Source organism: Pelodiscus sinensis, chromosome 14 (assembly GCF_049634645.1).
Source record: "Pelodiscus sinensis isolate JC-2024 chromosome 14, ASM4963464v1, whole genome shotgun sequence".
NCBI classification, from domain to species: Eukaryota; Metazoa; Chordata; order Testudines; family Trionychidae; genus Pelodiscus; species Pelodiscus sinensis.
This window is the reverse complement of record NC_134724.1, coordinates 43496794-43523228: the sequence shown is the minus strand read 5'-3', so window position 1 is coordinate 43523228 and position 26435 is coordinate 43496794. Positions and strand designations below refer to the sequence as shown.

The 26435-nt window shown below is 41.7% G+C and overlaps 1 protein-coding gene across 11 annotated transcripts in view; it reads right to left on the bottom strand.

Moving 5' to 3' along the window:
- OTUD7A (OTU deubiquitinase 7A) overlaps positions 1–26435 on the bottom strand; it is a 229788-nt gene that overhangs the window by 66874 nt on the left and 136479 nt on the right. For all 11 annotated transcript variants that reach the window (XM_075897702.1, XM_075897704.1, XM_075897703.1 and 8 more), the window contains 2 exons: positions 7346–7528; positions 878–1096 (listed from right to left, as the gene is read on the bottom strand). In XM_075897702.1, the coding sequence (XP_075753817.1) occupies positions 878–1096; positions 7346–7528 (402 nt within the window). The remainder of the gene's footprint in view (positions 1–877; positions 1097–7345; positions 7529–26435) is intronic.

Below are 26435 nucleotides of genomic sequence, written 5' to 3'. Positions count from 1 at the left end.
GAGTAAGTACCTCTCCTACTGTGGCTAGTGAAGCTATTTATTTAGAAGCTCATTAGAACCTAAAAATGACACAAGGTGATGGGGGAGGAGGGGTTTTTGATGTAAGAGATGCCAGGATCTCCTACAAAGAGCATGGCCTTTGGGCAGGGTGAGGGAAGGGGAGAGGGGGTTGGAGTTTGCAGTTATGTCTACTATCTTTCAAATTATGGTAACCTCCAAATGTCAGCAGCAGAGCCAGTACTGAAACTGACTGTCTCTTAACAGGATGTAGCTATTTAACTTCCTGAGAGTCTGTCATTCATTAATATACCATTTATAATGGAATGTTCTTAACCATGTTTTGCTAGCTTTAAATTCACACCCACACTAACATATATCTGTTCACTATTTCATGCTTCATTTTATAGATGGGGAAGCTGAGTCACAAGCAGAGTGCTATAAATGGTCCCAACTCTGGCCCTTTTTTTCCTCCACTCATCTGAAGAAGTGGGTTTTGTGCACAAAAGCTCATGATTCTCTCTATCTATATCTGTTGACTGACAGCATTCAATGAGTTACAATATTTTCTCCCCTTACCCTCCACTTGATCAGCCTCACTCCCCTGGCTCATCATCCTCTTTCCCCTCCTTCCTCCTCGCCTCTTTTCTACCTCAGTTACCCCTGTTTTATTAAACCAATATGCTGCGAATCACTGCAGAGTCTTAAAGATAGGGAGGCAACTGTGTGTTATATTCCAAACAACACAGTACTTGTTTTTGCTTGCTCACATTTATTTCTGGTGCAGGATGTGCCAGCTGCAGTAACAAAAAGTGTGATCAAAGAACGTTAAACCAAGTGTCAGATCACGCAGCTGCTGCAATCCAGGGCATTCACTCACCTGCTTGTTCCAAAGCGACCATTGTTGCCTGCTCGATTAAGTCCCGTTCTATGAAGCTTCTGAAATCTTCACTATATACGCTGAGATCTGGTAGCTGGAATGTGTATATAGGCATCTCCAAAGGAAACTGTTCATTGTTGCATTCATTTGCTACATGTGATCGAGCAAGAGAGACTATAGCTGAGCTGGCATGAGAAATACCTCTGGAGAGTCGTTTTTCTGTGGAAGACCCCAAGACAGAGCGAGGAAAGTAAGAACATTAGAACAAGACTTATGACTTTATGACCATACTTTCTACATCTTAACAATAGAGTATATGAAGGCAGTGGTACAACTGACATGAGTCCAGAAAGAATGTCTTTCCTATGATGATATTTCATCCACAATGAAATCAATCCCAGCATACCTCCATTTCCTTCATTTGAAGACTTAGTATTTATTATTGTTGTTATTTATTACCATTTTGCTGGCACTGTCAAATATGTGGTTCCTGCCTTGAAGCTGTGCAGATGGAATGTGGCTCTGCAGAACTGGGTTTTGGAGAACTGTGTTCCCACAGATTAATTTGAAGAACTACATTCTAATAGGTAATAGTTATAGCCTGTCACAGTCTATTTCAAACCCCTAAGTTTGGTTAACTTGCTACAAATCAAATGCAATTCATCCCCTAGTCCTTACCTCACATCACTCCAAACATCACACATGCCACATTCCACTTTAATCACAAACATCTACTCAGAAATAAACTCATCATCATTATTCCCATATAAAGACAAGTTGTCTTTGCATGCCCTGATCGTAGGAATAACAGGCTGTTCCCAAATATCACATGCCTGTATTAAGGGAGAACCGTATTTGATAAAAAACCCAAACCCAAACCAAAAAAAAACAAAAAACAAACCCTATGGGACCCTTAGTCCTCTTTTGCTATAAATTCTTACTGAAATGCATTATAGTCAAGTGCAAACTAATGCACACAAAGGAATATTTTAAGTAGTCAAACATGTTGCAAGTGTTGAGAAAGGGACAGATGTTGATGTGACAGAGCAGTGAAAACATCTACTTCACATACTGTGGAAAAGTTGATAAGGCAAACACAATATACAGATCTACAGAGAATGGGTTAGAAAGTAATACTGACAGTATCATAATGCCAGTATTGTAGGTAGATAACACACCCTCACCAGGAACACTATGTTTAGTTCCAGTAACCTAATCTCCAAAAAGACAGAAATAGAACAAGTCCAAACATGGGCGGAGGGAGGTAGATTAGAGGCATGGAAAAACTTCGGTATGAGAAAATATTGAAAAGATGGAGACAACTGAGAGAGGAAATGAGCAAGAAGGGATCTGACAAAGTTTTAGAAAATGATGAATGGATAAGAGCAGATCAGTATCAAGTACTAATTTAGCTCTCCCAATTCATGCACAAGGAGTTATTTGATAAAAGGCTAATTTAAAACAGAGGCATTCAGCAGACCTAATAGCCATAAAACATCATGGAAACCAAGAGCTTGGTAGCATTAAAATACAAGACTAGACACAGATATATAGATAAGATGTGTGCCACAGTTACCTAAAGTAAAATAACAATTTAGAAGGCTTAAGTTGTGATGCCTTAGCATAAGTCAATGCTAACCGTTTGGCTTTAGGGAAAAACTCCCTAAGGGCAAGTCCACTGTCTGTCCATGTCAGAAGAAACACAGTTGGCAATGGATGTGGTTTACTTAGCTGTAGTTTAATTCATTTAAAATACATGGACAATAAATGGCACAGGGCAGGTTATTCTTGTTTCCTTAATCCTTTCCATATAATACTCACCTTGGTCCCAGCCATCTCATCAAAGAGCTAGAAAGGAGGAGGCATTGGCTCCCTGTTGCAACATTAAAAGGAGTCCCAAACCTTCTACAGCTCCCTTAAGGGATGCTTCATTTTACATCCTTTCCCAGTCCATTTTATCCAATATCCATATCCCTTTCACAATGGGCATCTGCCCTGAAAAGCTGCCAAAAGGAGGTACCAGCAATTGTATTTGACTGTGCAACCCTTAGGTTTACTGGTTATTTCGAAAGAAGGGGTTTCTTTCAAAATAACTGCATCCACACAGCGTTTGTTATTTCGAAATAGGGTATTTCGAAATAGCGGCGGTCCGTGATTATGCAAATGAAGCGTGGGAAATTCAAATCCACGCTTCATTTGCAATTTTGCTGAGCTGCATTTGCATCCCTCTCTCGAATGAGGGTGCAAGTGTAGACATACCCTAAGACATACCACAATTTGCTGGAACATCTTGTTTGTTAGCATATTTAGCAACAAATGCTGAAAGTTAAGTCTAAACTTTCTAAGGCCTGTCTTCGCGTGTAAGCAATCAAAAAACAAATGATAAAAAACAGTCTCATAATAAGAGAAACAGCTTTTAACATTAAAGCCATTACCTGTGAGGGAACTGCCTGGTATATTAAAAATACCTAATGTTCTTTTGACAATACATGTTTAATTAGTTATTCACTGTAGCAATATTAGTCAGTGCCCCCCTTTGTTATCTGATATGTATACATTTGTGAAGATATGTGCCAAAAAACCATTTGTTTGAGATGCGATGAGATACATCTTTGGAGAGTCTAAATTCTTAGACAAAAAATGGATTATGAATTCCAGAAAACAAATTTCCTGAGATACAAAAATCACTACGGATTCCTAAATGAAGTACAGAGTTCAAACTTTATTCCTACTTTGTGCAATGTGAATTAACTATGTAATCAGGGATGTTTACTACAATCAGAATTCCTACTGGGTGATTTGAAGATACATGCATAGACCATCCCCCTGCCAATGCAAGACTTTCTGTTACAACACATTTTAAATGACTTAAGCAAAAACACTTCTATCATTGATTTTGGAAGCCAGTTCTATAATGACGCAGAGCCTTCTGATGGAAAATTTCCTTTGATTTCCAATATAATTTTCCCTTCTTCAGTTTCCACCCATTACTCCTTTGGATAGCCCTTGGACCTGCAATTTCTCTAGTCTGCTTGGTTTTCATGCTTGTCCAAAATTCGTCACCTCAGCATATGCCTCCTGCTACCTTAGCCGTTGTTTTCACAAACTACTACATACAATTTGAAACACAGGACCATGTATTGCATAAGACTGCAATCCTGGAGACACTGAGTGACCTCAAGCAACTTACCCAACCTCTCAGTCTCACTATTCTCTGCAGCAGGAATAGTGATAAATTGGTTACCTATTTATTTCACAGGAGTTTTGTGAAGATTTAGTTAGTTAGTGATTTGGGGCCAGATACTTCGGCACCAAAAAGATGCATGTTGATGCCTAGTGGATTTGTAAAGTGTCTAAGTGAGTTAAGTTCCTAACTCCCATTGACTTTCAGTTAGAGTTGGACATCTAACCTGCTAAGGAGCTATGTAAATCCCATTAGGTGTTATCTATCTGCACCTTCAGATGCCCAAATCTTTGTAAATTTGGTCCTTAGTAATCAGGCCATGACAAGGTACAGTTCAGTAAATAAGAAACATACTCTATTATGCGAGGGCAACTCTGCCTTCTGGCATGCACACACAAATCCTACTGACATAAATACAGTTGTATAGATGTACCTCGCAGCATTTCTACTGCCTTTCATCCTCACAACTCAAATTACTTTGTAGATACAATATGCAGTGCTGCTGCAGCCATTTTGGTACCACTATGGAGACATGGTGGGAGAGGGAATGTCTTTTCTTGGACTAATCTCTACTGGTGAGAGAGAGAAGCTTTCAAGCTTAGACCTAAAGAAGAGCTCAGTGTATCTTCAGTGGCAGATATCAATAGCCTTGAAGAAGAGTTCTGTGTAAATTCGCAAGCTTGTCTCACTCACCAACAGAAGTTGGTCCAATAAATACATGATATTTCACCTCACCCACCTTATCATGCTTCTAGATAGTAGAGAATTAACATTCAGAACATCCAAAAGGTTTTTTTATTGTCAAAAGATGGTCAAAGCTTTTCTAATTCTAAAGCCTGAATGACATTCTTCAGCAAGGTTTTGAATGCTGGGGGAAAAAGAAAACAATTCTCATGACATTTTTGTATCTTTTTTCCCTACCATTTTTAGCCAGCACTATTCATAAATGAATAGCAGATGAAGTATGAATGGATTGTAAATGAAGGAACTGAAGTACAGGGCAGGTTATGTGAATTGCTTTAGGAGCACACTGACTGGTGACAAAGTTACAGGGAGTCCTGGCATCCTGACAGTAACTTTGTCACCACTCAGTGTCTCCCTAAAACAATTCACATAAGCTGCCTCCCCTCTACCTTGTTTGTATCAGCAGTTCACTGCTTACAGCAAAAATGAAATGACCATTCTAGTGTCAAACAAGTGATTTAACAACATCACTTTTTAAATAGTGGCCCAAATCCTCAGGTGTTGCGAAAGTGGCAGTCAGACCTGCCAAAGAGGGGAGCAAAGGGGGCAGTTGCCTTGGGAGGTTGGGAGTGGGGGTGGGGTGGCTGGGTGGCTCTGGGCATTGCCGGGGACTGGCTGACCCAGCCTCATCCCTTCTACTTTAGACTGTCAAAAGTGGCCCTACAATTGCCTCCTTAAATTAGGAGGAGGAGGAGGGATGCTGCCACCCCTCCACACCCCTGCACCTCAGAGGGGTTGGGGGGGTCATTTGCCTGAGGCAGCAGGGGAAAGAAAATCTCTTGTCCTTCTTTAAGGGTTGCTGCAATGCCCACCTCTTTATGGGCTGGAGGAGATGGGCACTGTTTAATTTGTACCAGGGCCTTTCAGGGCTGAGCCCCAACATCTCTAGGTCTGGCAACTCATAACCCTGGCACCTGGCTTACTACATCAATTATGAAAGTAAAAAAACCTCATTGAACCCCAGCACCTAACCATTTGAGCTCTGGCTCCTCTTTCATTACAAATGAAGCGTTGGAGTTGAACAGCTGATTGGTTGAACAGAAGGTGCAGTATCCGCCTATTGGCCCCCAGGTACCCAAGCAAGGGCTTGGAAGCATTTCGCCCTGCTCAAACGCTCATTCTGCACTGAAAGCAAATCTCCTCTTCCTTGGAACTAGACGACAGCTGGGTTTTTTGGTCCTTGTTGGGGGTGCATGCTAGGTACTTTTGGGGCTCAGAAGGAATTTTTCTGTCATTGCCAGAATAGACTGGGCAAAGTGGGACTTTTCAGGGTTCTGTTGGTGGCCCAAAGCACCCAGCAGGTAGGTTAGATTGTAAAATCCCATTTGTTGCAACTTGGCAGACAACCAGTGCACTGAGTCATCCAATAAAGGGTCTAGTTCACTGATAAACCAGAACTGGAAGCAGATTAGGAGAAAGTATTTCCTAGAGAAGGTAGGTAATGGGATTGGGGCTTCTATCACCTGGAACAGGGAAAAGAGAACCACGTTTTTCCTTCTCTTTAACCCTTGTATGAAAAGAAGGCAATAGGGTCATAAACCCCCCCCCCCCGCCAAAGAAGGGTAGGGACTAACAGCAGGTCTCCACCAGATGGAATGAATTACAAACAAAGGATAGCCTGTATGGGGCAGCTCACTGTTACTTAAGTCATAGCTTTTTAAAACCACATTCTTGTTCTCTAATCTTTTTTCCTGTGGTATCAGGGACAAATTGTTGAGAAACATCAAAAAAATTATTTTCCTCGTCCAACACTCCTCACACATAGGAACGCATCACCACTGTAACCAGATCCTCAACTAACAGGACTCAAGTTTAAATAGCTATCATGACAAGAAAGAAGTTCCTGCCTGGTCGCTAAATACTTTTTTTTGTTTTAAATGTGAGAAGTTGGCATACTAGGGATTAAACTTAAATGTAGGCTCTACTCTTTGCTGAAGTAAATCAGAAGAAACAGGTTACAATAGTCAGAGAGAAAGCTATTTGACTATAAAAAAATAAAACCTAATGCTTAAAACCATGTAGTTGAAACCAACTCCTATAACTAAAAATTGTTCCCTTGTCTTTCTTTTTTCTCTCCTTTGACTGAATTAGTATTTCAAGATTACTGTTTTGTGGGGGTGGAATCAAGAGAATAAGAAAATACCATGACAAATTTACTTCAAAGATGTCTCTTTCAAGGCCATCTTTATTATTTAATAATGATCAGGAAGTCAATGACTGACTAGATGAAATTTTCCCTGGACTCTTAAATCATGGGACATTAAAAATGGGAACAGTTTGCAATTTCATCACTCCTCTCATAGTTAACATAGCACTCTGTCTAAAAAATGTAAATCCTAATGCTTCAATTTCACCTTAAAATCTGCTGGGTGTAGGCAAAAATCAACAGGACTGAAAATCATGGAATAGATTTTCCACCCGCATTTCCATAAACTTACTAACAATGACACAATTTATCTGGTGGCAGATAATGTACTTCTTATTCTTTGATTAGCCAAAAAGCTATTTGTCCACAAATGCTGTCAAATAGCTGCATTTACCTTGAGCAATTTCATCCTGTCTCTGCAGACTTGGTCGTTCAGTCTTGTTCACCTGTTGGGGTGAGTCTCTTTCCTGCTGCTTATAGTACTTCCCTTCATTAAACACCTGGGGCAGATTGGCTGTGTGCACCTGTCGGAGCTGCTCATAGTCACTCAGAGCAGCAGTCAAATCCCAGTTTTTGCCTGCCAAAAGATGAAAGGTAATATTCTGTAAACACTTGATAGCTGTGTTCGACAAGACTCAAAAAAACTTGCATACATTTTAGGGACATAGGTCAGATAGTTGAAAATGGACATAACTCTGAATAAAACAGAATCAACAATAATTGGGGAACCAATAAACCATGTGCACTACAGAAAATACATAGATATTGACACTTAACCAGCTGTTGAATATTGCACTATTTTTGCTTATGTTGTCGATCTAGTTAAGGCCTCGCTCTACAAATACGTCTTGTATGGCCTTTAGACCATATCTTTAAGGTACAACTTCTCCACAAAGTTCCTAACATTATTTAGGCTTAGTCTTTTATTTGGTATACAAACCCATCCATTGTATCATATATGGTGTGAAGCCCATTTATTCAAATACTTTACTGTCATAAAGAAAGTCACATTTAAGGTGTATTTGTGTAAATATTTTGCCATGTAAACTAGTACAATTCTTGCTGAAGGGACTGAAAGAGTCTCACAGAGTTGATTTAATTAAGAGCCAACAGTATGTATTGAAAATATCTGTTAATTTTTTTTGTTAACTTTAGTTTCATGGATCAACTCCAATAAAAACCTCTTACCTTTCTTTGACTGAGTTATCATTATGAACTTTAAACTGTTTTGTCTTAATTTGATACTGTTAACTGGAACTGCTCACACATTCAAATGAGTCCTTAGCCATAGAAAAGAACATATCTGCTTTTTATCATTCTATTATTTGATGTAAAACTAATAAAACAATTGCAACAGAAAAGTGTCAATTATAACATCACTCGGTCTTAATTGTTCAAATCTACATCAGACTTTTGTTCTCTTAAAATGATTTTGCTCAAAGTAATATAAATGCTCTTTGCCCATTCTATCACAAGGTTAAAAAAAACAATTCAATGATCAGCCAGCATTTTAATTGTCAAATATGCAACAAAAACTACTGGAGCAAACCAGTTTCTTGAAGAAAAACATTGTGTAATTTAGGAAATAAAAGGAGGACTCTTTTCACAGAGCGTACAATAAACAAATTGTATCAATCTTGAGAATGGGATTTTATTTATTCCAAACAAGAACTAGCATCCAAAATCAGCAGCATACATATCATGTGCCTTACGACGGACTAGTTATGCAGTGCATCTTTTACCAGCCATAAGCAAAACAAAAATGCTTACATTAAGTCCTAACAATTGGGAAATATTTTTTCTCAGACTCTCTCAATGCCAAAGTATCTGTTTTTGGCCACACAGATAAAAGTTTAGGACTCAACTGTATTTCTGGAAATTTAACACATACTCAAGCGTTGCTAACCTTCACCATTGGAAAATAATGAGTCAGACCCCCCCAAAACCATGAGGATTCTTTTTAATGAAATATGGATTCCTTGTATTACCCTCCCAGTTTCTAAGCCTTTACAGTGGTCTCGGGCCTTACCTCTTGCTGACATTGGGGGTTCCAGCACTCCACATGACAAAAAAAAAAATCCTGACATTTGAAAGTTCTCTCACGAGATAATGAGTTAGGCTTTATTTTACTTAGAAATCATGTCTCTCCTGATTAACCCATGAGAGTTGGCAAAACTGCACATTACAAATAGCATTCTGGCCCTGCAATCCTAGCATACCCCAAACTCCTGATGAAATTAGCAGGACTGGGGAAGTAATGGAAAAGCCAGCCCATAATAATCTCTTCTCTAGGCCTCATGTGGTCTGCTTTTACATCACGACAAAAGCCAGCCACCTTCTTTGGGAGTTTTGCCACAAGAAGCAGAGTGAGGGCTCCGTGACTTACATCTTGAATCATGTGGAGTGATGCTCCACTGAACAACATGGCCGATGGACTTGCTACTGCAAGCTTGAAGTTATATAGATAGAGAAGTAATTGGTTTCATTCTTTTCAAATCTCCTCAGTATACCTGAACATCTGTAACTGCTTCCTAAGTGAGACAGCCAGTCAGCAGCAAACATGACATCTTAAAGCTGCACTGACACATTTAAAGTCTATTCGTTTAATTCTTTTCTATTTCCTGCCGTCTCTAGGCACTGAATGTAGGCAAATCCTCCATCAAGAGAGTGTGCTATGAGGCCCTCCAGACTAATTAAGGGCTTCAGGATACTAGCCAGCCTGAAAAGGCTTTTTCAATCACTCCTTCACCATGTATATCCTTCCCAAACTTTCACCCATGGCAGTAGTGTGACTCCTCTGTGTGGGAACTGTAATAATGTTCCATAAATCCCCCTGGAACAGGGACTGAATTGAGAAAAAAAGTGCGGACCATCATCAACACAACCACTTCTCTCATTGCTGGGGCCTAAAAGAGCCTTTCTTCCTTCCAGTTGCCTTTTTCCTGCCAGGAAAATACAAGAATAGATGTTCTACTTTCCCTGTTGCCCACGAAGAAAAGCAAAAGCCGGAAATGAGAAGGGAGAAAAAGGAAGAAGTAGGAGAGCAGGCAGAGAAATCAGAGGGGCAATCGAGAGAATGAAAGAGAATGTGAGAGAAAATGAGCCAGAGACGATGTAGATGAGAGTGAGGTTCTGTACTGTTTTGAAGGTAAGTGGGAATTTGAATTTAATGCAGCATAGGGCAGGTAAATCACAAAAAAGGTCCAGTGGGAAGGCTGAATTGACTACATTTACTGATTTTCCAGCAGTAAAGGACTGCCGCAGTAGCAGCAAGGCGGATATTCACCATGGCCTTGGGGCAACATATGTGGGGGGCAGCTCTGCACTCACAGAAGGGGTGGGGCCAAAGGCAGTCAGCCCTTCGGGTCACCCACATTCCTTTGAATCGCCAGGCTCTGGGGCAGTTTTTCTTAAACTTTTTAAGACCAAGGAACACCAAACTCGGGGGGGGGGGGGGGGGGGGAAATTGTTGAGCAGCAAAAAAAAAAAAAGAAAAAAGGACGCCTACCTCTTTAAGGAGGGCTATTTTTAACTCTGTTCTCTGCTGCACGCCTCCGACTGCCTCACAGCACACCCGTGTGCCACGGAACACAGTTTAAGAAACACTGCTCTGGGGCATTTGCCGCCTTTGCTCCCTTTGTCGGCAGGCCTGAGCAATAGTGGACCAACAGAGGCCAGAGAAGTTCCAGCATCAGGGGGACAAGAGATTTTGGCAGCACAGATAGTAAGGAAAGAGGATCAATTTTGATTTTGTTAAAGAGGAACATACTATAGGATTAATCAAGAAACCAAGTGGGCCTGATGGAGAGAGAGGGGAGCCAGGGGACTCATCTGTATTTCAAAGTGCGTGATAAAACTCAAGAAGATTGCTCGTCAACTCAGAGAAAAGAATTGCTGTTATAGTTGATATAAAACAAACTCTTTCAAGTCAATCTTTTTGGATCGTTTTCAGATTCTGCTCATGCTATTATTAAAGTGGCTTCTGAAATGAACTGACATCACATCACGGAAGCCCTTTATTTAGGCTACTTTTTTTAAAAAAAGTGTTCTGACATTGCAGGATGCATAGTCTTGAGTCACTGACTTTTATGGAAGCAGCGGTGGACATTGGGCACAGAGTACAACTGTGTGGAACAAAGCACGAGTACTTAAGGGTGAAAGCTGGTGCATTATTTAACAGTAACTATGCAAAGTCCTATCACAGTTCTATTCGTGGCTGTTCATCAGATAAAGCAACACGTAAGTGTATCTTGAAAACGAAGGATGGAGGGTTGTCAGCTTAAGCAACACTCCAGGAAAAAATATGTACCGAGCTTGTGACAGTTGCAGATGAGCTGTAATCATTAACACCAAGTTGCAAATAATCTAATTTTGGATTTCTGTGACACAGCTGAAAAGGAATGTGTCAGAGTATGCCTCAAATGGCCAAAAAATGATTTTAAAGCCTATAGTGGAGGAAAACCCCTTCTGTGTATCCTGGTTTGAGAAAAAGAAACATAGAATTTTTAAGATCAGTGATGTGTTCCCACAATGTTAACAGAGGGCCCCCTCAAAAAAGTCCTGTGTTAGCCAGCAACATTCTTTGGACAGAATACCTTTCCCCACTGAAAATGTCAATCGGTTCCATGCTGCACCTCATCCCCGCTTCACAAGCCTATCAACACTTCTGCTAAAAAAAAATCCTTGATGAGGAAACTGAGGCATTTAGTGTTTTATTGTTTTGTATAATTAGTGCTCTTCTGATTCAGCACAGTAGAGCATAAAGGCATTAGACTGTGCAAGGTGCATGTGGGTTGACAGTTTTCAGAACTGTGTGGTGACCCCGAGAGAGGAAAACTCTAATCAGTAGCTTCATACCATTGGGGGTGGAGTTCTGGAAAAGGGAGATGTTTAAGTATCAGGAGTCTGAAAGGTCAGTGCTGCACTCAGAGGAGCTAAGCAGCTAGACAGCAGGTTTCAATACTCAGAGGGATTGCCAAATAGAAGGTCTGTGCCTTGTGGGTGTGCTTAGAGATTGGGGCAACATCTGGAATCTGTTCAGGTTCCAAAAACTTAAAACGCCCTGGGGAGCCAGACCATAGAGGCTGGGATTTCCCTCCCAGCTGGTCCTACTGGGTGGCTAGGAATGGGTGCTCGCTGGGATACGTGATAGAGATCACATTAGAAATCTTAGGATTGTTTCCGTAAGGTCAACCGATCCCTCCTATAGTCTCCACAGTTCCCTTAATCGCAGCTTGTTTCCAAACAAAAGCCAAGGAGACATGTAGTGCCAAGCAAACACTAGCCTCCTTTACTGAACTCGGGCCTGTTACTACAGTATGCTTGAGGATTGACATACAAACAGTTGAAATCCATCTCTACAATCAAATGAAGGGAATTATTTTAAAATATTAAATTTAACGAAGTTTTACCACTTGCAAAGTTGGGTCAGAAATGAATTACCTTGGTCAACAGAAAGACTGCTAAATAATACTGAACGGTTACTGCAAAAATATCCACATATGCTACATGAGCCAGCAGGTGTAAAAATTAACAGGACTGAAAGGTGTTTGTTAGAAATCTAGAGAGATTACTGCAGCTTTACTACCATTCCTAAGGTTCCATCATTTCTGTGACTTTTCTTAGTTAAAAGTTAGGGGTCTGACTTCCTGAACAGTTCAGCAAAGATTAGGAGCCAGCAATCACTGGATTCACATATAAATGCCCGGGGGTGCCAGGAGCAGAATTGATGTTTGTTAAAGAGGGTTACAGAGAAAAATGTAACAAAAATATACTGTGTCAGGAATTTGGTTCTGAATTAATTAGTGTCAGAGATAGCAAGCACACAGATCAAAGGTAAAATTAAAAATAAAGGAATTTCTCTCCTAAATAAGACTGCCTGAATAACAATAACAGAAAGCTCTGTCAATCAGAATAAAAACAGAAGATGGAGATAATTACACAATAGAAAGGAAATCCCACTATAGTGGATTAGTAAAGCAAAGTAGTGTCTGAATAACTTATTTGTACTACATTAGGAAAAAGACTGGAAACGTACAATATATTATCACACTGCAGTGATGAATAAACTGGGCAAAATAAAATAAAATCCCAACTAATACCTAAGACTAGAACCAAGGCAAACTGCATCTTGAGGTTGGAAAAATTTTGGTTAGCTACTTTTCTAAATTTATTTAAAATGAAAAAAAAGTATGTTGTGTGTACTGGGTGCATATGCGAGATCCTCTACCCTTGTTTGGAATAACTGGTCCTCTTTCAGTAAGAAGGAAAATTCCTTAAATAACCCCAGACACCTTTCTTCTTCTGGCGTTTGTCCCCTTTGTTCTGGAAGAGGAACAAAGTTGTGCTCAAGATCTACCCCAGAGGTATTTCAGATGATTAAAGCTCTCTGCCCTCAGAGGTAGGGTTGCCAGATGGCTTAACCAAAAATACCAAACACACACACACCCCCCTCGCCAAAAAACACCACCACACCACTGGGGGAAAAAAATCTGTCGAGAAAAAAAAGGGAGAGACCAAAGTTGTTGAGCAAAACCAACCAACCAACCAACCAACCAACCCCAAAGAGTTATTACATTAAAAAGATAAAAGGGGTCTCTGTACTGGGTCCAGGTTCTTCCTCTCTCAGCCATCAAGGGAGTAAAGGGGGAGGAGGTTTTAGTCTCTGCACTGGGGAACAGTTGTCACGGATGCACATAGGAGCATTCCACCAGACGTGCTGCCTGTTCTGCATCACTCCCCTCAGAGATGGGGCAGCTACATCCCACCAGGGATTGGGGTTGAGATGACCTCAGATGGATTAGGCTCTGCCACCCGTGAAGGCTCCTCACCATTCCCTTCAGCCCATGCCCCACCGCCAGTGAGATACTACATGAGAGGAGTAAAGCAGGAAAAACAGATCTAGGTACTTACCATTGGCGCTTGTTGAATTTCTGAGCAGCACTAGCTGTGGCAGAATCTCAAAAAGGGAAATGAAGTTGGGGGAACATCTCAAAAGGCAAAGGCAGCCTTGAGCCACGACTGGGAATTAGATGGCAAATTACTGAGCCAAACTGCTAGTTGGAAATTTGACCTGAAATTTGGCATTTCCCTAAGAAAAGCTCTGCAGGTGGAAGATTTGGGGCAAGCTGCCCCCTCCACTGTGGAAGTTTTAAAAATAAATAAAAAAATAAAAAAGGCAGGCGGGCACTCCAATGGATGGGGCCTTCCCATTACCAGTGACTGACAGGTTTAGTTCTGCTCCCAGCTACAAACTGTCTGAGGTATCCATTGTATCGGGTCTGTGCACTTTAGCATGATGGAAAACGTATAGTATTTACATCATGATTTCCCTCTAGTTTGAACTGAAATAAATTGTGCTAATAGAAAAGTCAGAGGTTTGCTCATTTTCTATTTTAAAATACCACCACTACCTTGGATTTTACATTCAATATTCCCTAATGCAGATTCTCTAAAATCCAATCAAACTAAATGCTGCAGATTTTTAAAAAATTATAAACTATGGCTGCACTCTTGCAAGAGCTCCAATGTGACCTTCTGACACAGTCTTAATTTACTTCTTTTAATAAAAATATTTCTAGTTCACTCTGCATTTTAATGAGCTTATCAGCTTGTAGAGGTAAAATGGAAAAGTCGAATTTTGCACTTTGGCATCTAAAACTTTTCACTTTGGCATTTAAACCTTTGTTTTAGAGACCCTACATATCACAGTCTTTGTGGGGGTGGGAAGCACACTCCTTCTTCAGGATTGCAGTAGGTAATCATACCTATCTTTCAATGGTTACCATTGTACTTAGGTATATTTTCCCTTATTATCTGGAAACATAAAAACAGCCCATGAATATAGAATGTAAAATATTTATCCACTTCATTTGTCACTTCATTACCTCTCTCTGGAGAAATTTCAGAATCAGTTGTGCTAGAGAGGTAAAGAGACAAACACTCAAAGACTTCCTAACAGTAGAGCATGTGAGTTGCCTAACTAACTCCATTCAAATTGATGGAACTTCTCATATGCTTAAAGTCAAGTCTAGGATTTGCCGCATCAGAGACAGCGTTCTCGCTCTGAAGATGCTGCACGTCGCTGTACATCTATGTAAAAAATAAATACATAAATGAATTATATCGTGCTCTTCTATTGTACTTTTCAACCAGCATGTAGTTTATGTTTGGGGCGGGGAGCGGCAAAGAATGGAGGAAAACAGACATGACAGGAGATCAGCTGCAGCAATATTTTTAGTCAGGTGTCCCCCCAGATGTGAAGTAGCTCACTATGGCTATTTTGGGTAATGAATTCATTTATCTTCACTTCTTAAAAGAGCTAGCATCTAACTACCTAGACAAGCTTGGGGATCTTTATTTTTAATTAGCAAGAATAGGAATAATACAATTATAAAACCCCACACATGGCTTTCAAAATTCAGCCTACTTCAAAATGTTAAAGATGGCACTTAAAAAGCCACTCTCAATACCTGATTTAGTTGTAAATGCCACACTGTAGAGGATGAAATATAAGATGCAGAATTGGGGAAGATCCAAGTAATAGTGATTACAGAGAAGGCAGATTTGTAACAATATCCAGGAAGAATCTCAACAAAAGAAATTAAAAAGAAATGCAGGAAATTTTGGCTAAAATGATGGAGGATGAAAGTATGTAAGAAAAAGTCACAGGGGGCGAGAAAAAGCTATTTAACCACAAATTGTTATATTGTCTGCACTAGCTGAGTGAGTACTATTTACCAATAAAGCACAGGTGGTTAGAAAGAGACCCAATATGAATGAACATAAAGTGTGTGTTTGTGTGTGTGTGTGTGTGTGTGTGTGCGCGCACGCACGCATGCATGCAAAGTGCTACACATCACATAGAGAAGACAGGCAGGAATTGATAGAGGATAACAATAATTACACACAGAAGCATAAAGAGAAAAGGACATCAAACAAGAGGCTAGCCCAAAAAGTTTCTCCAGGCCTATAAGGAACAAAAAGGTAAGAGAAAGATTGCCATGTTGCAAAACAATGCTTACACAATGAGAAAATTTTGTGGGGAGGGGCAATATAGCGATATAATTAAAATTGCCACACTGGGCCACAGAATTTGCTTTTAAACTTGTTCTCTAAAATTAGGATTGCCAACTGTGGATGAATTCCTGGAGATTTCATCATTTGATAATCTTTAATTAAAGATTAAATCCCCCTCAGCACTCCCCTGCAATATTGGTAAGAGTCCTGCTGTCAGAAAAAACTCATCACAGTTGTATAATTAGCCAACATTTTAGTTCCTGCAAAACTTATAGTGGAAAGATCTCCTATGTAAAACCAACATGCAATATCGCTCTGTATTTTAAGAAATCCACCAAGTGACAACTATCCCATCAATATCTGTGAAACATCAGTGTGCTGTTAGGTGAGCACATCTCCCTTGTTCTAGCCAATTAAACTGACAATATTCTAAATTAGCCAACAGTGTTTGTAACTCTTTGACCATCTCTGTAAACCTCATTCTATGAGGAATAAGGGATGTGTCTACAGAGCATTTTTTTCCAAAAATTTGTATCAGTTGAGATTTTCCAGGGTGACTTCATTGCTAGGTAAAATGACTTGCCCACTGATTGACTTAACGAAAGGCAAATGCCCTCATTAGTGGGGGATATTACAGGAGAGAGAAATTATTTCAAGTGCTTCCCTTCAGCGTCATCTTTGTCCTGCCTATTTCCAGCCTTAGCCAGATGCTCTCCATCCAGATGCAGCAAAGCAATGAGAAAGATGAGGCCTCGTGTTACTGACAGTTGATGTAGTAATGCTGAATACCTCTACGCTACTGGTATGTTAGTGTGCTGAAGGCCTTCATGTTGATGAATATGGGAGGGAAGAGAGCCTTGTGAGGTTCTGTGCACTGAGGAGCAGTTCCACATATTTTACCATTGAAGTTCACGAGTCACAGATTTAAGAGCAGGAGGAACATTCTGATCATTTTCTCTGGCCCCTGAAATGCCACAGAGCACTGAATTCACCCAATGGGTACGTCTAAACTACATGCCTCCGTCGACGGAGGCATGTAGATTAGCCAGATCGGCAGAGGGAAATGAAGCCGCGATTAAAATAATCGCGGCTTCATTTAAATTTAAATGGCTGCCCCGATCTGCCGATCAGCTGTTTGTCGGCAGATCGGGGCAGTCTGGACGCGCCGCGTCGACAAAGAAGCCTTTCTTGATCGGCACAGGTAAACCTGGTTTCACGAGGCATACCTGTGCCGATCAAGAAAGGCTTCTTTGTCGACACGGCGCGTCCAGACTGCCCCGATCTGCCGACAAACAGCTGATCGGCAGAGCGGGGCAGCCATTTAAATTTAAATGAAGCCGCGATTATTTTAATCGCGGCTTCATTTCCCTATGCCGATCTGTCTAATCTACATGCCTCCGACGACGGAGGCATGTAGTCTAGACACACCCAATGATTCTAGTATCTAGCCCAAGCACTTTGGCTAAAATGAAGCACCTCTTTATGAAAGACATTCAAGCCTTAATGTAAAGGTTCCAAGCGATGGATTATTTACCACATCTTTGGTAATGCGTGCGGGTAACGAGCGCACTTTTTAATAGTGTGCCATGCTTCTCCAGTTTGAACTTTGAGAACATTAACTTCCAGCCAGTGAAGCTTCTTATGCCTTTGTTAGATTAAAAAGTCTTGAATATCAGATAACTCGGCCTAAGTGAATATGAACCATGATTAAACCACCTTGATGAGTTAAACAAATTGCTCTCCTTTAGTTTCTCTTTATAGGAAATGTTTCTCAGACGCTGAATCATCTTTCTAGCTCACTGTAGGATATAAGCCATTTCAGGGCACTTCCATTCACCCTTTGGCTACCATTTGAGATTTTTTTCCCCAATGAGATTTTTTAGAAACACGACGTTAGGCACTTGGTGGCACTTACTCAAATCATGAGTGTTTCTGTCACTGCATATTTTAGGGGAATCTGTCTCCTACCATTGTGCTGGTAAGAACCTGGAATGTTTTCTCTTCTCTAGATCTCAAATACTATCCAGTTTTAGAGCATATTTTTGCTCCTTTATTCTTTATCTTAATGCTGCTTTTGTTGAGTTGATTTTATTGATGATGTTGTAAGTACAAGAGATGTAACATTATACCTTTACAATATTGTAAGGGATACTTTGTAAACTCAGTATTCTGTCCAGATGCTATTTATAATGATTACAATGATATAGCAGGGTTATAAATAAAATAATAAAATTGAGAAAAAAATAAAGAACACTGTTTCCCCAGCAAAAGTTGTATTGTTTCTTATGTTTATTGCTAGCAGTGATTCTAAAAACACTTTTACTACAAGAGAGTAATAACTGAATCTAGAAGTTTTATGGGAAAAGCTTGCTAATGCCAAGAAAGTATTCAGAGAAATGATGATTTTGTAGTGTCTGGCTCTCAAGACTGTTGATAGATTATTAGTTTTCATCACTGCAAACTGCTTCTCATTTTGTTTCACTTAGCGAATGCACTATTTGAATCAATAGGCCAAAGAAAACCACTTGACACTCTTTTGAAGGATAGACAAGTCTGAAATTGTCAGTTTCTCATACCTATAGAGAAGTCACTCTTTACAAACTAGCTGCCAATTAATAAAACAACCCCGAAGTTCAGTTTAAAAGCCATAATTTATTCCCATCAGTATCCATATATTAACAAAAATATTCATATGTATAAGACAAGTGATATAACAGCTGTATTCTTGGCATGATGTTCAGATGAAAAACTAAGTTAAAATCAGAGCCTGAGTTTCAAAATAAGATTTATTTTTACTCCATGATTTTAAAGTAAAAAACAAAACAAAACAGTTCAATGTCATTATTACTGTTCTTTGAATTTTCTAGTCTGGATTAACTGAAAGTCACTCAAATTTGCAGTGGGAAGGTTCAGGGGATCTTTCTGGTCCCTGCGGAACAAGAAGTTTGCTTCTATGCTACCTTGTTTTTTTTAATTCTACTTAAACATGCTCTTCTCTGAAGAAAACACCATCTAACAGCATAGCATCTGTGATGAGTTTCTGCTGGGTAATCCACATGATTGCATGCATTTTCAGAATCAGAAATCCAATCTCTTTGTGGATTATATTGGTAGTGAACAGAACATACCTTGATTAAGCTATATGCCAAGTTGCAGGTGGATGACAATTATTTTAAGCAGCTGATGAAATGTAACATGGACAGATGGCTTAGCAGAAAAGCATTGTGTCATCCTTTTTTGTAGATCAACATGCTCTTTTCATTTAAAATATATCTTTTTAAATGCTGGGGCTTTGTTTAATTATTTTTATTTATTGTCAGGAGAGCTCCCTCACAAATCTGAACATGGATTATCTTAATCCACACCCAACACTGCTTGGCAACAAAACACTTTCATTTAAAGAGGAAAAAATTACAATCTCATTGCACAAGTAGCTGGTCAGGCTCCTAAAAGAATCTGGTTAGTGTGCCAAGAGCTGTCCTCAATACTTTAGAGTACAAGGGATAATCTCACTGTTGCTGTAAGAAAAGAGAAGATGACATCTTGGCTTACATCACTAGACAGACACAAGGGGCCATAGGATGGAGAGTTTTTGCTTGCTGAGGAAGATTGATCCTGTAAATCAAGTGTGTTGAAATCTTTGGGAACAAAAGAAAGTTCTCAATTTTGAACAAAGATCGTAAGTTACTGAAGTTAGCTCATAGTCATTAGAACGGGGTGGACAATAGTTTTTTATGGGGGCCACTCCAAGATTTTGGAAAGTTGTCAAGGGCTGCACTTTTCTGTAGAGGAGATGCAGGGTCTTGGGTGGAGGTTGGGTGCAGAAGGGAGCATGGGGTAAGGGACTGGGGTGCATGAGATGGTGTGAGGTCTGAGGGAGTTTGGGAGAAGGAGGGGGTTGTGATCTGGATCAGGGAATTGGGGTGTAGGGTCAGGGAGGAAGTATGGGTACAGGAGAGGATTCTGGCCTGGGAGAGGCTATACGAAGGGGTACAGGGTCTGGGAGGGAGTTGTGACCTGGGGCAGGGGGGTGCAGAGGGTTTGGATGGTGACCTGGGGAACAGAGCTGGGACGTGGGAGGGCAGGGTGCCAGAGGCAGGCTCTGGCTGGGAGGTGCTTACCTAAGCCAGAAGTCCTTCAGCACCCCCCAAGGCAGGCTGGGCTCCCTGCCTGCTGCAGCCTCAGGTCACTTTAAATTGCAGGCTTGTTCCCTCCACTTGGCCCCCAGCTCTGGGAAGGGAAAGAAACTTGTGCTGTCCCCATCCCCCAGGCCAATCTCTCAACTCCTATTGGCTGAGGATTGGCCTGGGGGACCAGGGGATCACACGAAGCCTCCTCCTTCCTGCAGAGCAGAGTTTCTCGCTCCCTTGGTAGCACTGCTGGTACGGTCCTTGAAGTGCTGCCATGGCAGCTGTGTACCAGCTTGTACTGGCTGCCACTTTCTTACTAATACACCAGAGCAGCTCATACTGGCAGTCCCATGACCCCCGCACCCAACACATTTGCTACACCTCCATGGGCACAATCCCCTTCTGCGTCAATTTGCAATTACCCATTTTCAAATGCTATGGCCCTAGAAATGACTTTCATGGATCATGAATTTGGTAGGGCTCTCAGCATAAGGATCCAATCATGCAAAATACTGAGTGACTCCTGCAAGTTGGTAGGTGCCTTCCAACACCCTCTGAGGCCAGCTCTTTGCAGGAACCAGGCTCTAAATGTAACCATCTTTTTTCCATCAAAGAAAAACAACAATAAAGCCTCCTTTGGAGGCTGCCAGATGCTGTGATAATTAGGTATTTGCCTCCTCCTTAAGCCTGAAGCATTTCCATGTTTTTGTCTTTATTATTCTTTGTATAAACAGTAACCCTTCCCAGTGGGTGTATTTTTTTTGACACTATGATAGAAAGTGTAGTTTTAAAAGGTAACCTGAATGTTGTGTAGAGGAGGACCTACAGTTGTTCATTTTTATATTTAATCTCCTTTGGTTGTTTTTTAATTTCCTTGGTTGTTAAGAAATCACGTCAGGATCACTGACATTCCCAGGAGATCTATAGATGTCTGGAGAATTGCTGTATTGTGATGTCAGAAATAACATACAAGTGAAATCTAATGAAGACAGAAAGTGATTTTTATTCTGTTTAAAACTGTAATGGTTTGGTTTTGTCCTACCTGTAACTCAGGGACATAAACACCCTGGAGAAAAAATAGTTTATTAAAGAGTCAACATGCTGGACTCCTTAATTAAGGAATGAGACTGCTCACAGTCTACATGTGTATGTCCCCAATTAACCTAGACAAACAGATATGAATAGACAATACTGATTTAAGGCTAAAAGAAGCTGCCAAACTTTTCAGACATGCTAAAGAAGGGGGAAAAGCATGCACTGGGCTTGGCACCCACCTCTCCTGAGCACTTCCTCTGGTTCAGTGTGTCTGAGCTCTTTAACCCAATCCATCCCTGGTATGGGGATGTAGTCTCAGGACTGCCTCCCTGGGGCTACTATCTTCCTGTAGCCTTCTCCAGGCTCAGTTCCTACTCAGTCCTAGCAGCTAGCCTCTTGCTCCCCCGGTCCCTACCCGCAGACTTAGCTGTCCATAGTCCACTGGATTGGATTCTAGGCGCTGATTCTGGCATAGCAGCAGTAGCGGCTGGAGCCTTGGGCACTTTTGAAGGCAAGGCAACAGCACCTTTTGTCCTTCCTCCTGTTGGATGTCCTTGTTTATTAGACAGACAAGGTAGATGAGGTAATATATTTTGTTGGACCAACTTCTCTTGGTGAGAGAGATGGGCTTCCAAGCCCATCTCTCAAAAAAAAGCTTGTTCCTCTCACTAAGAGAAATTGGTTCAGTAGAAGATACCATTATTAGGACAAAGCTCAAAGGCCCTAATCAGGATCAGGTCCCATTGTGCCAATTATTTAACAGATATTTGACTGAAGTGCTAGCAGTTCAATTTGTATAACTGATTTTACCTCACCCATTTTGCTTCCTTAATAACCTGGGACAGATGCAACTTCAGCTACACCACATGCTATACTGTGACGGGGCGGCGGGGATCGCGAGCCCCAACCCCGCGCCCCGCACTGGGGCACCGCGGGAGACAGGTGCCGAAACGCCTGAGCGGCTCCCGCCAGCATAGGCGGGGGCAGGGCGGCGGGGATCGCAAGTCCCAACCCTACGCCCCGTGCCAGAGGCGCCGCAGGAAATGGCCGCTGGGATGCCCGAGCGGCTCTAACGCGCCGGCCCAGGGACGGAGGCCAGCGCAGGCGCAGGAACCTTTGCCCTGATAGGCCGCGCACGCACGCGCCCAGCCCCTCCCACAGGGGGCATGCGCCCGCGTCCCTGAGCAGGGGCGCCGGGGTTTAAAAGCCAGATGGCCTGGGCGCAGAGGAGGAGAAGAGGGAGCTCCGGCGAGACGGGGCGCGGACGATTACCCCGGACGGCGGCGGGGCGGCAGGACCGACGGCGGACCCAGGACGGGCAACCGAGTGTCCCGCGAACCGAGTGGGTGAGACACCCCCGAAACCCCGCTGAACCAGACTGAGACATACAGACCCGAAAGGGTCGGAGGAAGCAGCCCAGGACAGGGTCGGAAAACCCCGGGGACCGGTGCGTTGCGGGCATAGCCCCCCCGGTCGGGCAGCGCTTCTCGGACGCATTCCCTTAGGGTCGTGGGCTGGGACCAGAAGAGGGGGCGGGCCCAGGTCCCGCTGCGCCCCGGTCGGATACTGGGGAACCACCCAAAAGCAGTGAAAGATAACGACCCCTCTCCCCGAGGTAGGGGCCGGGACCGTTACATATACTTATTAGAGCCGTGTGATACAATGGAGGTAAAACTACAAATCCACCCAATAAGCAGCTATGGAATTGATATAATAAAACAGAATTCATGAGAATATTGTTAGAACACAGGACACTAAATCATGTAAAAATATTTATATGTGGCACTCGAGTTCTGAACAACATAGGAGAACAAATAAATCTTAATTCACAGGCTGCCTGAAGTCTATAGGCTCCTGTTAGCCTGCGTTCCCTCAAACCTAAACCCGTATAAATTTGCCAGCAGCCCCAAGAGTCCTTTCTCTCTGGAAAGCAAAGCAGAAGCAATGGTACTTGAATGTTCTGGACTTCTAATGAGCTACATGGAAGCAATGAGTTAGTGAAATGCAAAATGCTAAAAATCTTACAAAGTTCAATTTAACTTTGATTTATAAGGTGTAAATTCATAGTGAATTAGAGCAAGTGAAAGAAATAGCAGCAAAGAATAGTTGGACTTGAAAGGTTATGAGGAAGAAAGGAAGCCAACTTCTGCAATTAAGGAGTACTTAAAAGAAGCAAACCATAGGAAATTTTGCCCATAATCCACAATGAGCTTGTCAGGAACATGGAGTTTGTTTAAAAGAACATTTTACAACCCACCGTAAAAATGTCAGCAAGGAGATTGGAAAAGTCAGCCAGGAGGTGCTGAAAAACAGAAGACTCATCCACCTAAGGGCTAAAATGGAGACTTAGAGAAACTCATGTATTCACATGCAGAAGTGTGCCGTTGTTGGATACACAGGTGATAATGTATTAGGCAGATGTCATGCAAGCTGAAACGGCTGGGCATCCTAAAGTGTTTATTGACAATTACTGTCAAAGATTTATACTGTAAAATCATGTAATTGTTGTAAGCTACTTTAGTCAACTTAAAATCATGCTATGGGGGAAGATAACATGACTTTTTTCATTGGAGAGCTATGACTCACGTTTTAAATTACTCATTTCTCTTCTCGCTGGAAATGGGAAATAAATGCCTGGTATCATTCAATGCCCTTTTTTCCACATACCTATAAATTCATCATCTTTGTGCATGTACCAAACTAGAAGTTCACTCATAAGATTTTCCCTTCATCCACTGGATTGGATTTAAATCCTTTTATGTGTGTTCTGCCATTATAACTACTCTGTGTGTAAATGACAAATTCTCTAGTGGGCATTCCTCCCCTTCCACCTCCAAAAGATATTGGCTAGTAAACCTATGTCATGTAATGTTAGATCTGTATATAATGCTATGCATACTTAAGAGCTGAGCCCTTTGGAATAGCAAATGTCAGGCTAAGAGAAAAATGTACAAGAACTAGGTCTCAGTTTAGTATTTCCAACAGCCAAGAGGTTCAAAATAAAGCACTGCACAATAAATAGAATGAGAAAAAGGAGTATGAAAGGTAGGGTGTTGGAACAGTGATTTGTAGAATTATACAACTATCAGAAGAGGATAACCTATCTAGTGAGATCATTGATGTGTATGGTGCTAGAAACAAACTTCATTCAACACACAGTTCTTCTCTGGCCACTAAGAAATTATGCAGCATATTATGTAGGAAGCACTGGGGGAGTGCTGCCTTGTTTCAACTTCTTGAAAAGTTGACTCATCTGGAAGTACAAGGATTTGTAATGCTTTTACATGAAAAAACTCTGTTGCCATAATACAGAATGTACAAGGTACCTGATTTGTCCCCTAATTAGGCATCATTTGATTATCTTTTATCAAGGTAATACACTCAGTTTCCAAGGTAGCATACTCAGTAAATCCCTGACCAAAGAAAGGGTAATGACATGGGGAAACCTCAGTGTAAGAGGGAAAGACTGGAGGAACACCTTTTGGAGGTATATGGAGAACAGGGGCTCCCTCAGTTTAAAAATTCCTTGGCGGATAGGACTAATTTAAAATAACACTTTTAATGTTAGAAAAAGATATAGAAGGCCACATTCTGTTTTCAGATACGGAAATAAATACTGAATCAAAGTAGGTGCTCTGGGGATCAACAGACAAAGAAAGGGATGTTGGTTAAATGGCCTGAATTTAAGCTGTCTCGAGGCCATTTTTCTAATCCAAAACCATGGAAGGGACCTTCCTGGCAAGCGGTGGAAGGACTTGGTCCCGATAGTGTTCTTGTCCAGAGCAGGGTTGGGTGAACTGTTCACCTGAGCCCTGGGTTGAGTTTGGCTGATCTCTGGTAAGCGTCTCATCCTGCAGACCGGTCCTTTTATTGTTTTAATAAGTTTTCTCTCTAGTGCTTTACCTTAAGAATGAATGTGCTTGCTTAGAAAGAACTGTGTGGAACCGGAAACGTGACAGCTGTGCTGATTAGAGCCTTTGAGGCAGGGAGGCAAAGGAGCGCTGTGGAGTCAATCTGCTTTGTTGATGAATTCACAGCATTGGTGAAGAGCTGGGCAGTTTGGCAACACCGCTGTCAGGGGGGAAGAGACAGGGGTCTCCACCCAAGAGAGGAGACAATTAAGGAGCCGAGAATCTAGACTGGGTGCTCTCATTAGACTGAGGGGGAAATACAGGGCCAGCTGCAGTTACAAGTTAGTAGTCCCATACTAAATTAGCATGGTTGCTGCTGGAGTGATCTGGAGCACCCTACAGGGTGTTTTGTTGCAATGCCACTAAAATTTGCCCCTCCAGGACACATGTAGTGAGTGGTGCTGTAACCTGGAAGTCAGGAGTGCAGAGGAGTCTTTCACAAAAAGTTGTTCTTCCTCATAGAATGAGGAATACCCAGAAAAAACCCTCTGTTCTTTCGATTTTTTTTGCACAAAAACGCACTTGAGGTATGGATGCTCCGTGCGTTTTTTCGGGAAAACGGCCAATTTTCTGAAAAAAACTCTGTAGTGTACACATAGCCAGAGAGAGCGAGAAAGAGAGAGGGAGTGAAAGAGATGCCCTCTGGCCAAATATAGATAGATAGAAGTTCTTTGGCACATTTGCTACTTTTGCTACATGTGTGCACAATGCCTCTAAGGTGCTACCAGAATGCAAATAATGAATAACAGATCTGATATCCAGCCCACATCTGGCCCAAACACTGGAAAATGATCCGCATCCTTGGTTCCACCCCTTTATGCTGGATAAAAGGACTGGGGCAGTGTAAAGTCATTTATACTCCGGGGGATTAACTGCCCTGGCACAAGACTCAAGCAGGCACCTGTAAGGCTGCTTTCCAACACTAACAACTCCCTTGCCTGACACAGGGGAAGTACAATAGTGGAAGGGTTGTTTTGGGGTGGGACCTAAACAAATTGATCTATGTGGATTCAAGACAGCATTTTGGCTTATAGCATAGATTAAGTTGTGCCAGCAGCTGCTCCAGGGTGCAAAGTGATGCAGAGAATGCAGGTGTTGGTTTGCAGCCACCCTACAGCACTCCCCCTCCTCCACTGGGCTGAGACTTCTGTGTGAGGCCTTTAGAGGAGCAGCACCTAATTTCATCCTGGGAGAGATACTGGATCACCATGTCCAGCTGGATATCAGAGGGAGGGTATCACCTATATACTGAGAATATGAACTCTTTGAATGGTATCCCATATGTTGAATAAGCCATCAGTATTCATTACAAATCTGTAGTGCGGCTGGATACTGTACCGGCCACGAAAGCCCATGGAGCAGAAAGACAATTACCCAGTACGGCAGGCCA